The sequence below is a fragment of the Triturus cristatus genome, chromosome 11, assembly GCF_964204655.1.
Source record: "Triturus cristatus chromosome 11, aTriCri1.1, whole genome shotgun sequence".
NCBI lineage: Eukaryota > Metazoa > Chordata > Amphibia > Caudata > Salamandridae > Triturus > Triturus cristatus.
In genome coordinates, this window is record NC_140594.1 from 119,352,775 (window position 1) to 119,365,014 (window position 12,240).

Here is a 12,240-nt window from a genome sequence, read left to right on the forward strand (position 1 = left end):
TACTAAAGTCAGTAATATGAGTTTGCACCAAAATGGTGCACCTACCCAAGGCTGGCGTAGAAGGAAAAATATAGTTACTTCTCCTCTTTCCTCCCTCTTTGCATGACGGCTGTATCCTGCAGCGCACATATAAAGAGGGATAAGCATCTTAGAATAGTGTTTGTGCGCAAAAACGATATTACCCACAACTCAGCAGCGGCGGCTCCTCCACTGAGGCGGAGGAGCGTCACCCCACAGGAAAAATGAAATGATAATAACACCGTGCTATTATCATTTCATTTTTCAGTACTGGCTCTGTTGTGTTTCTTTTAGGGGTGGTGCGGGTGGGGCTGGGCTGCCCACAGAGCAGGGGGAGGAGTGTTTGGCACTTTCTGAGTGTGCATGAGGGTTTGGCCAGCAGTCTTGGGCCGCCCGAACACATATGTTCACTTATCATGATCTCCACCCGGCTGTATTGCACAGCACATGCACAGGCACATGCACATGCACAGGCTCCAACCACCTGTCAGAGTTCCGAACCAGGCCGCTCAGACCAACAACGCTGACAATTACTGCAGCCTCGTGATTGGCTTCCTTAGTGCTTCCTGAGTCGACCGAAGAGGGCGGAGGAGAGGCAGCGACCGGCAGGTAAGTTACATTTTCTTTTTTTGTTTTCTTTTTTTTACCCCCGCCCCACCCCACCACTACTGCCCTGTAGCAGCCACTCGTGCAACTCAGACATGGCTCAGGGGTGCCTGCATTGATGCTAGGCATCCAGAAGTGGGCCAGTACTACGAGAGAGCAGAACTCAGCCTATCTTAGTGGATATGGTGCATTTTGGGTCTCTCCTTGACCCAAATCAGAGCAGCAACTTCCCTTGCTTCATTGTGTGGCATCAAAGTTTAGTAAATCTAGCCTGCGGTCTATTTCACAAGGTGGAAATTTGACATGAGTACAGTTTAAACTTGTAATACTCCCCTAACATTCTCATCTCCTGGTTGACAGGCAACAAGATCCAGTTCGCTAAATACAAATAACAGTTGATTAACAGAAAAATATCTTATCTTTCTTCAAAGGGATATTGGAAGGGGTGGAAAGAGATACACGACGCATGGGAATCAGCTAGACAAAGCCAGAACGTGGGCTTGGATACACCCAGCTGTAAGCATTCTACTTAAACTTGTAACCTAGGAAAGTGCAAGCACGTGCATTATATTGCATTCCAGAGCATCTTTGCTTTTTATTTCATGTATTTTATTGCAGCTATTTCAAAAGCAAAGGCTTGGCCCAGCTGGGCAGCCGAGAGTTTGCAGAGTGAGTGTTAGAGGCTGCCATTTACTCAGCTCCCTATTTCCATGAAAGCAGTGGGAATCGAGGAGAAGGACGAAGGGGCATATTAACAATGGCCAGCGATAATTATCGCTGGCCGTGCTTAGCGGTAATTATATTATCGCAGGCTATCTCTGGTATTTATCGCCCTGGTAGCGCGTTATTAACAACACGTTACTCCAGGGCGATAAGAATTCCAGAGATAGCGAGGTTATCACCCTTATGCAGGGAACATCGCTGGTTCGCCAGCGATGTTCCCTGCATAAGGGCGATAACCTTGCTGATACGACCCACAGGGTCGTATCAGCATAATCCACCCCCTATGTTAGGGATGGCTAAGTCAGGATTTTAGCAGACGTTAGGTTTTGGCGAAAATGGCAGTTTTCGCCAAAATCTAATGTGTGCTAAAATCATGTGGGCTGCCTTGTAAATATCGCGATGTAAACATCAGCGATATTTGCACGGTAGTCCATCTTGGGTACGCCCAGTAACACCCACTTTGCATCTCATTGGAGATGCAAAGTGAGGCGTTGGGAAAAAGGGTGCTAACATGCGATTATGCATGTTAGCACCCTCTTGTAAATAGGGCGCTGGTTTTATCTCCGCTTTTTTGGCTTTGTAAGCCAAAAAAGTGGAGATAAAGCCCTTGTAAATATGCCCCTACACACCTACCTCTCAGAGATAAAACTATTGCCCTATTAACAAGAGGATGCTAACATGTATTAGCGTATGTTAGCACCCTTTTACCCAACGCCTTCCTTTGCATCTCTAATGAGATGCAAAGTGAGCGTCACTGGGCAGGACCACCTTGTAAATATCGCTGATGTTCACATTGCGATATTTACAAGGTTGCCCCAGCATTTTAGCACACGTTAGTTTTTGGAGAAAACCACAGTTTTTTCCAAAAACCTACGTCTGCTAAAAAGCAGACTTACCTACCCCTAACATTGGGGTGGATTATGCTGATACGACCCTGTGGGTCGTATCAGCAAGGTTATCGCCGTTTTGCAGGGAATATCGCTGGGAAACCAGCGATGTTCCCTGCAAAACGGCGATTTCCCCGCTATCTTTGGAATTTTTATCACCCTGGAGTAACGCGTTGTTAATAACGCGTTACCAAGGCGAGAAATTCCAGAGATAGACGGCGATAAAGAACAAAGCGCTAAGCGCGCTTTACGTTTATTTATCGCCGTCATTGTAGATATGCCCCTTAGTATACTCATCCGTGTCTTGTGTGGTCTGATGCTCGATTTTCATCCAACCATGAAACAAAAAGCAGTCATTCGAAAAAACTATGGGGCATATTATCAAGCCAGGCGATAAAATTATCGCCGCTTTAGCGGCAGAAAACTGCCGCTAAAACGGCAATAATGGGCTTGTGCGTTCCCATAATTATTTTTGCCCTAGAGCTTATAAAATAAGATGCTAGAGCACACTAGCGCTTCACAATAAATGTTTATTAGATAATTCAATTATTTCAATATTATGTTTTTTACCATAACTAGTGGTTGTTTTTTAACTAATAGCTACTAAATGTATTTATAAATACAAGTTCTGTTCAAAATAATTTGAAGTAATCTACAATTTTTAATAACATTTTATAAAATGTAAATTAATGTTATATATGTTAACTATTCATTTTTTTTATATTAAACTATTTAAATCATTCCATAATGATAAACCATTTAATTTATATATATATATACACACACACACACACATATAATTTAAAGATTTAAAGTCAGATTATTTAAACTATTTTAGCATTATTGTCTATATGGTGTTATATTAAGTCCCTGCCTCCATTGTTTCCATGGAAGTATACATTTAATACTGTTTTGTGACCTTTACGGCTGTAGTAATTTTAGAAGTGTAGTATGTGAATTTCAATGGTCTTACTCTTTCGTGGGTTGGGACTTGTAGTAGCACGTCCCCCCCCAAACCCTCCTTCAAGCCTCCCCAAACCCCCCCATTCAGTAGTAAGTAAGCCGCACTGCCAGACCCTCCCCAAAAATGCACACCTACACGCGCAGAGATCTTCACCATCATTTCTGCAGAGAAAAGGTAGGAGTCGCAGTGGCGGAGGCCGCCACATCTAAGCATGTCAATAGCAATCTGTAGGACGTGGGCAGTAGTACCGTAGTACTACTTTACATACTACGAAATTCAGTTTATGAATCAGCCCATAACCTGCACTTGTAGCCCTAACTCAGTTCTCATCAATAGATGGCCCTTTACATCTGCTCCCTATGTAACCATCACTGAGTTCTCATCAATAGATAGCCCTTTACATCGGTTCTAGATCTAACACTGACTCAGTTCTCATCAATAGATAGCCCTTTACATCGGTTCCAGATCTAACACATACTCAGTTCTCATCAATAGAAAGCCCTTTACATCGGTTCCCACTTGTAACTCTGACTCAGTACTTGTCTATTGACAGCCTCATACATTGGATGAAGTGTCTAACCCCGACTCAGTTCTTGTGTATTGAAAGCTGCACACATTGGACTCCATGTCTAACCCTAACATAGTTCTTGTCTAGTGACATCCTCTCACGTTGGCCTCCATTTCTACCCCTAATGCAGTTCTTGTCAAGTGACAGCCTCTCACGTTGGACTCCATGTCTAACCCTAACATAGTTCTTGTCAAGTAACAGCCTCTCACGCTGGACTCCATTTCATCCCCTAATGCAGTTCTTGTCAAGTGACAGCCTCACATTGGACTCCACTTCGAACCCTAATGCAGTTCTTGTCTAGTGACAGCCTCACATTGGACTCCACTTCGAACCCTAATGCAGTTCTTGTCTAGTGACAGCCTCTCACACTGGACTCCATTTCTACCCCTAATGCAGTTCCTGTCTAGTGACAGCCTCTCACACTGGACTCCATTTCTACCCCTAATGCAGTTACTGTCTAGTGACAGCCTCTCACATTGGACTCCATTTCTTGCCCCTAATACAGTTCTTGTCTAGTGACAGCCTCTTACGTTGGACTCCATTTCTACCCCTAATGCAGTTCCTGTCTGCTGACAGCCTCTCACATTGGACTCCATTTCTACCCCTAATGCAGTTCTGGTCTTTTGACATCCTCTCACACTGGACTCCATTTCTACAATTACCCCTACTGCAGTTTTTGTCTAGTGACAGCCTCTCACACAGGACTCCATTCCTACCCCTAATGCAGTTATGGTCTAGTGACAGCCTCTCACATTGGACTCCATTTCTTCCCCTAATGCAGTTCTTGCCAAGTGACAGCCTCACATTGGACTCCACTTCGAACCCTAATGCAGTTCTTGTCTAGTGACAGCCTCTCACACTGGACTCCATTTCTACCCCTAATGCAGTTCCTGTCTAGTGACAGCCTCTCACATTGGACTCCATTTCTTCCCCCTGATACAGTTCTTGTCTAGTGACAGCCTCTTACACTGGACTCCATTTCTACCCCTACTGCAGTTCTTGTCTAATGACATCTTCTCACACTGGACTCCATTCCTACCCCTAATGCAGTTCTGGTCTTTTGACATCCTCTTACACTGGACTCCCTTTCTACCCCTACTGCAGTTCTTGTCTAATGACATCTTCTCACACTGGACTCCATTCCTACCCCTAATGCAGTTCTGGTCTTTTGACATCCTCTTACACTGGACTCCATTTCTACCCCTACTGCAGTTCTTGTCTAGTGACATCTTCTCACACTGGACTCCATTCCTACCCCTAATGCAGTTCTGGTCTTTTGACATCCTCTTACACTGGACTCCATTTCTACCCCTACTGCAGTTCTTGTCTAGTGACATCTTCTCAGACTGGACTCCATTTCTACCCCTAATGCAGTTCTGGTCTAGTGACAGCAACAAACGTTGGACTCCGTTTGTTACCCTATCTCGGTTCTGTTGCATTGACAGCACCTACTAGCACTAATTCAGTTCTCGTTTCTCGTTTATTGACAGTCTCACACCCTGGAGTCCACCTGTAACCCTGACTCAGTGTTCATCTGTAGATAACCTCACACATTGGAACCTATGTGTAACCCTAATTTGGTTCTCATCTAAAGACGTCCTCACACATTCACCTCCACTTGTAAACCTGGCTCGGTTTTATTCTGTAGACAGCCTCACAAATTGGACCCCACTTGTAACCTTGACTTACTTCTTATGTAGTTACAGTCTCACACATTCATATCTACTTACAGCCCTTGCTCTGTGCACCAAGTGTACCCTCACACATTGGCCCGCCCACTTTTACCCCTAATGCCATGACTCCATGCCAATCGCTGCATAAGATCATTGTTTGGTATTCTCTATGTCCCTGACTGTGCCCTTCATGGTGCCACATCTATTCCAGCATGTCCCTTTTAGACCCCAATGTAACCCATGCACTGTGCCATCGACTGTGCTCCAAGGGCTACCCTACCTTTGTGTATGATGCTGACCTGGTCACAAGGTTGAACCTACCTTCCTGCCAACATGAGCTCCTTCTCGCTGGCCTTGGGTCGCACCTTGGTGTAAATGTCCATCGTGAAGAGGGTGCTGGCGCTGTTGAAGATGGAGGTGAGGGAGCTCATCAGAGAGGCCAACATGACCGAAAGCATCAGGCCGCGCAGCCCTGCAAACAGAAAAAACCCAGGGTCAGGTGCACATTACTCCCCAAATTTGCACCAATTTCCATAGGAATTAGGGCCCTGCACTGGCTGCCCATGAACGACAGATTTACATGTACGGTTCCATGCATAGTGCATAGTCCACAAGGCCCTGCATGGCAGGCCCCAACCATTTCAAGAAGAATGTTGCATGGTGCACTCCGGGGCGGAATTTGAGGTCGCGCTCCGCAAGATTGGTTGTAGTGAAAAAACCAGGACGGGTAGATGGGGTGGAGGGAGGGGAGACTCCCTTTCTGAGCCAGCAAACTATGGAACTCCATGCGCTGGAACTACGATTGATATCCAACTTACTCCCTCATAGAAAGCAGCGAAAACCACGGCTGTTCTGCAATTCAACCAAGTAAAGAGTTGGTGGTCTTACTCTGGACCCGGTGGTGCTCAGACGCCTTGGCATTGCACGCTCTACAAGATGGATACTTACTTAAATGCTTACATTATTAATGGCATTACCTACTGACCACACTCGGGTCACCACAGGGTCTAAACAAAACATGACTCGACTTCAATATTTATATAAAAGGTGATGCAGAGCAGAGGCGTAAAGAGATACGTGTCTTTGTAACCTCTGTTGTCGTTAATAGTGGATGCTCGGCCTCCCAGGAACATTACCAAGTCTCTGTCTTCAGCTGTTTCACAGTTACCACCTCCCAGAGACCTGAGAGCGACTACCCAAGCCCTATCAACAATACATCATTTGTATTACTCCCGCGACAATATCTGACACATAAACTCTCAAGGTCCATGCTATGTGCGTCCTGTGCTAGTCACACCCGGTATCAGACGGATTCAGAACATGTTGATAATTCTTATGGCATGTCCTTTCTACATCCTGCTCAGGGGGTCTAAAGACATACGTCAGAGGATGTCGGAGTCTGTGAGACAAAGTACTATGAGACATTATCGAAAGCTAGGTCGAGTCTGAATAGTTCTGGACCTAAGTGTGACTTATTGCCCAGGGGAGATGGGGTCAGCGAGGAAAGGAGTTCCATTTTGAGGAAGACGTATGCTGCCAGATATGGGAGGAAGATGGCCAAGGGAGATCCCCCCTCGGATCCCCTGTACAGTGCTTCACCCATGCAACTACAGCAGTGTGAAGGGTGTGAAGTAAACAGGCTTCCCATCTTCCTAGAGTTTATTGCTGGACAGGCGGTTGTCATCAATGCAGGCATAGTAAACATGTTTCGCCCTCCATGAGCTGATACTCTGTTCGTGTTCTTTCATTACGCATCACTGTTTTGGAAGCCAGTGAGCCAACAGCAGGTCCAAGCGTAGTAGGGTGGTCACCTTCACGTCTAGGTTTGTTCTAATAGCATAAACCTTTATTCAAGACCACCTAGTATCGAAGATCTTATTCATTTCTAGATTAACCTGAGACTGTAAAAAGTGGATTTTTTAAGCATTGAACATCAAAAGGGTCATGGAGCCGCGCTCCCCGCCAGATGGCCAACATACTTATATTTTTGCTAAGCCTACCTTGAAAGGTGGTCTATTAGCGGTCAATGTCGTACATTTTTCTAAGATGGTACTTTGCTTGAGAAAAGCAATTTAGAGATTTTGTTCATGTTATGTTATGTTATGCTTTGTTAAAATTACTTATAAAGCCCAGCGAATACTCGAGGGTGTCTTGGCGTTGACGCAGAAGCGGCGAGAGGGGTGGAAGTGAAATCATAGATTAAAAAGCCAGGTTTTCAACAGTCTCCTAAATTGAGACAGGGAAGGGGCTGATCTGAGATAGAGCGAGAGGAGATTCCAGGCTGTCGCGGCTCTAACCACAAAACTGCTGCCACCCCTTTTAGATCTTTTGTATCTGAGAGAGTTTTCTCTGAAAGAGCCTTCTGATCTTACATTTCTTGAGGGGGTGTACCATGGCGGGGCTTTTTTCATGAAGGGTGATTTGAAGAAGGATTCTCATCTAAATATTTTGTTTGCTGCACTCAGTAGGGATTTCTTCTCCAATTCAACAACTACCCAGTTTTAGCTTTCTCCAGTTCAGTGTTTGCAGCCTGGAAACCATTCTGCAGATACTCAAGAAGAGGTGATCTCACCCCTGTGGGTGGTGGGAAAGAAATCTCACCCGACAGAGGTTTAGTATTGAGATGGAGGCTTCAAAAGGGGCATCAAGTGTAGAGGGAAAACATGCAGATCCCTTTACCCAGCCCTGCATCTCTAACAATCGGCAACAATCAGCATTCTAAAATGTTCTTTGGTTGATGGCGTCTGTTTTGGGTTTGCGTCCTGTTGTGACATTATTCACCAGATGACCCCTTTAAGTTCCACAAATACATCAAGATCCAGGTTACATGGATCAAATGTAAACTGTAGGAGGGAGAAAGACAAGGGAGTTTGATTTTCCTTTAAGTTATTGACTTGTTTAAGGTCCACTTTTCTCCAAGCCACCCTATCAACTATAGGTCCTTGAAACTGGCTTTCTTTATTATTCTGCAGTAGCAGGAATGTTGCACCGCACAGTCTGATGTTTGGCCTCTATCTGAGCTACCCAAGTGTCTCTGCAGTATCTGCTATGATTTTTGGCGATGTTTGTTTGGGGGCGTTATTTGGAATTCGAAGGGATGATTGTTTAGTAGAGCCCAAAAGGTCCCTTTCTAGCAACAGCTACAGATGGTCTCCCGCGCAATCCTTTTATGATATTACCCATTGTGTTTCTTTGTATGACCGAAAGAGTGTCCCCCTGGCCTTTGTCATCAATAGCTCTCCAGCCAACCTCTTTGGGATCATGCACGCTGTGTAATTGATGATTGCTAATCATGACCTACTCCAGCCTTCCCCATCATGTTAGGAAGTTAGTGCACCACCTTTGTATTAAATCTATAATTTGCTGAATGGAGATAGCAGCATTGAAAGTCACCTTTCTTCCATGTTGTGTTTGCAGTAAAGGTGCCCTAAAACGGTGTCATTTAGGAAATTCTTAGTACGTCAGCTATCCAATGCCATATGATATATTCTACCTTGGTTAATAAAAAGCGAGCTGCCCGAAACAACTGACTATCCGGTGCTCATTTTAATACTTTGGGAAGATAACTTCTGCACCAAAGCAAAGATTATGACATTCTCTGCATAAGCAGCCTCTTTGCGCGCACTCTTAGCAGCTAGAGTTCCATGAAAGCCTTTGGGCCCGATTCACAAAGGTAAACTGAGACGAATTACTAACTTTACGACTTTCGGTATTCACAGAGGGCATTTAAGAGTAGTAAAGATCGACTTTTGTCTCAGTTTAACTTAAGTTTTGGTCTTAATTTTAACTGAGACTAAACTTTTGGTCTCAGTAAGACTTAAGACCAAAACATAATTTAAACTGAGACAAAAGCCTATCTTTACGACTCGTAAATGCCCTCTGTGAATACCGAAAGAACTAAAGTTAGACTTTAGTCTCAGTTTACCTTTGTGAATCAAGCCCAACATGCTCACAAATGGGACGGATTCGGGGCTTGAGCCATAGAAGGAAGAGTAGGGAGGGAGCGGGCAAACTTGAGGAGCACCTTGGTTTAGAATGAAGTAATCGGATGGCAGCACATTTGTCCTAATAGAAGCCTCCGTTCTTAGTAGAGCCCCATTACCCTTGCAATAAAACTATCTCCAAGCTTTGCCTTCACTAGAGTACAAACTGCAAAGAGACTGATTCAAATGCTATTGTCAGCTTCTAAAGTTACAACCACCTATGCTGAATGTGAAATGGCTGCACAACTTATAGTATGGCCCATTTGAGAAGGTCCTATCAGTTGCCCTTTAACTTTCTGAGCCCAGTGGCTAAGACTTTGGCATAAACTGGTGAAGTCATCAGGATTGGGGGCTATCCATGAAGGTACTATTCCAACAGCTTTCAGGATTGCTGTATCTTTCATTGACCCCTCAAGTATTTTTTTCTGTCTTTTTAACATACTTTTATTGAGTTTTCCACTGTAAAACTTTAATAACAGCACATGGCGTACACAAATATACAGTGCGTAGTGAGATTCTGAGTTAGGACATGGATGACCGGTTGAGGAAAAAACATTAAAAAAAGGCTACATCAAGCGCAAGGACTGTAAAAAGTTCATAGAAGCAACATTCAGATATATTATAACCGGTTCAAGAATCCATAGTTGTGCAAACAGCTAAATTCACTCCTTCACGCAGTAATCAGTCGAACTCTCCTTCAAGGCAACCAGATCTTCCCCCACATCTTCGTAAAACTTGACCTGTATGTATTGATGTTCTCAATGGTCATCCATGCTCCAGTCCATGCCCATCCTCCCCTCCCCAGGCTGAGGGTTGGCCTGCTATGCGTTTTGAAGCTGTATCCCTTCTAGCTGTCTTCAGGCCCAGCCTGTACAGAGACAGTTTCGAATTGAGGCGATCAAGACCATCCTATGTGGCCACATTGGTTATATCAGGGACAGTGTCCCTGTCACTCCCTGTATACATGAGAGTTCCAAGTGGACTGGTTCCCAGAGCAGGCGCATCATAGAACACCCCCGGATGCTATGATAAAAGGTGCCTTCTTCAATAGGACAACAAACACAATCAGGACATGAGTGAGGTACCCGGGCAAACAGCCCTGATAGGTGAAAATACACCCTGTGTAGTATTTTATCCTGCATTAGTCTTGATGTAGATTCAATGGAATCGTCCCTCTGGTGAATAAGAGCTCCGTTCCTGTCGCTGTCGCATCCCTGTCGCTCAGGCGCGAGTGCCAGGTAAATTCAGAGCTGAACCCTTGAACCGGAGATTACACCAATGAGTGATCTCTCCATCGAACCCCAGCCTCGAATAGAAGGTTATCTGGCACACCGCCTTACGTAAAAGCGTAACTCATTAACTGCATCTGTCATAAGATATCTCAAACACAGACTGCATTCAACTAAATTCAAGAGGTTAAGACCAGTTCTACCCACTACAATATTCAACTTAGATGTGATGCCAGTCAGATGTTTTTCTGTTGCTGTAATGTTGATGGGGGAGATGATACAGATATTCATTCATTAAATGTTCCTGTTGGTGTATAGAAGCTTTTGTAAAAAAATATCTAAGAGTATTGATTATATTGATCCGGCTGGTGGATGTATGCCTGTTTTTTAAAGTTTTTATAAATTGCCTTGATTCCCTGAGTTCACTGTAGTCTCTTCTATTCTATGGGAGTTGTTAGCTTGCCATAAGGGTTTACCACTATCAGACTGTATCCTGCCCTTTTAGAAGCAATTTATTAAATTCATATTTGAGTTCTGATTGAAAGCTTTCAAATTAAAATGAGTCTCCAGACAGCCTGTTTTGATGTGTGTTTTCTTAGTTTTATTTTATCTCCTTTACTATAGTTGTAGTTTCTTTCTTGAATTTGCTATTTATAGAAGCAGATGCATTTATATATATCTTATGCTTTCATAAACTCCCACATGGTTTCAAAGTGAGGTTCACTCCCATTTTTCCATGAAGTAGGATCTCCATGTACCCTTGATGTATGCATTTTTCTTTGGGTCCATATGAACGTCCTCGTTTAGACTCTAGGGTTTTGTCTTCGGAAGGCATCTCAGGGTAGTAATCATGATATTAATGCAAGCATAATAGAAAGCTCATGTAGGTTAGATGGTTCGATGGTTCACGCAACAGGTTGCCATCGAAGAGGTAGCCAACTAAATAATCTATAAGGGTGTTTGATTAGTGGACGAAGGAGAAGAAGGTGACTTTTGGATCTGTTGGATGGTGCATTCTCCATTAATTTTGTATCTTGCATATTGTCATAGGATATTTTGGGGCTTTTGGAACTTTTTAGCCAGTGGGATAAGTCAGCTGGTAACAACTTTGTCATTTAAATCCCCGCAAGGATGAATATAACTCTTACGATTAGGAGGTAGATGGGCTGAGTTGAGTTGTAGGTCTATTGAGTGGGGGTTATTCTCCAAAACAAGTGCAAAACCCACTCCAGGAGCACATAGGATTTGTGGATGGACCACAAATCCACCAGTGTTGGCCCAATGAGCCTCTTTGAATGAGCTCACCAAGCTACATTCCAGTCCAAAGGAAATTCATATCAGAGGATACCCAGCTCACCATCAGGGATAGGGAACAGTAGAGCGGTGAGAGTACAGATGTTTATTCTGGTCAGGAGGCATGACGTGTGTCATGTGTCCTCATTTGTTCCATGGAGGCTTTCTGGAGGACACCACAATTGACCCTGTTGGTTCTTAGCTGAATGGCCATCCAGAGAAGTTCTTTGGGATCACTTGATAAGAAGGTCAACTACAAAAACAACAGTTGATGGACAGAATGCAGAACAATGTCA

The 12,240-nt window shown here is 44.1% G+C and overlaps 1 protein-coding gene across 1 annotated transcript in view; it reads right to left on the reverse strand.

Annotated features, from left to right (window-relative positions):
* Positions 1 to 12,240, reverse strand: part of SLC5A1 (solute carrier family 5 member 1) — a 279,347-nt gene that overhangs the window by 27,902 nt on the left and 239,205 nt on the right. The window contains exon 11 of the mRNA XM_085634551.1: positions 5,761 to 5,911. Within this exon, the coding sequence (XP_085490677.1) occupies positions 5,761 to 5,911 (151 nt within the window). The remainder of the gene's footprint in view (positions 1 to 5,760; positions 5,912 to 12,240) is intronic.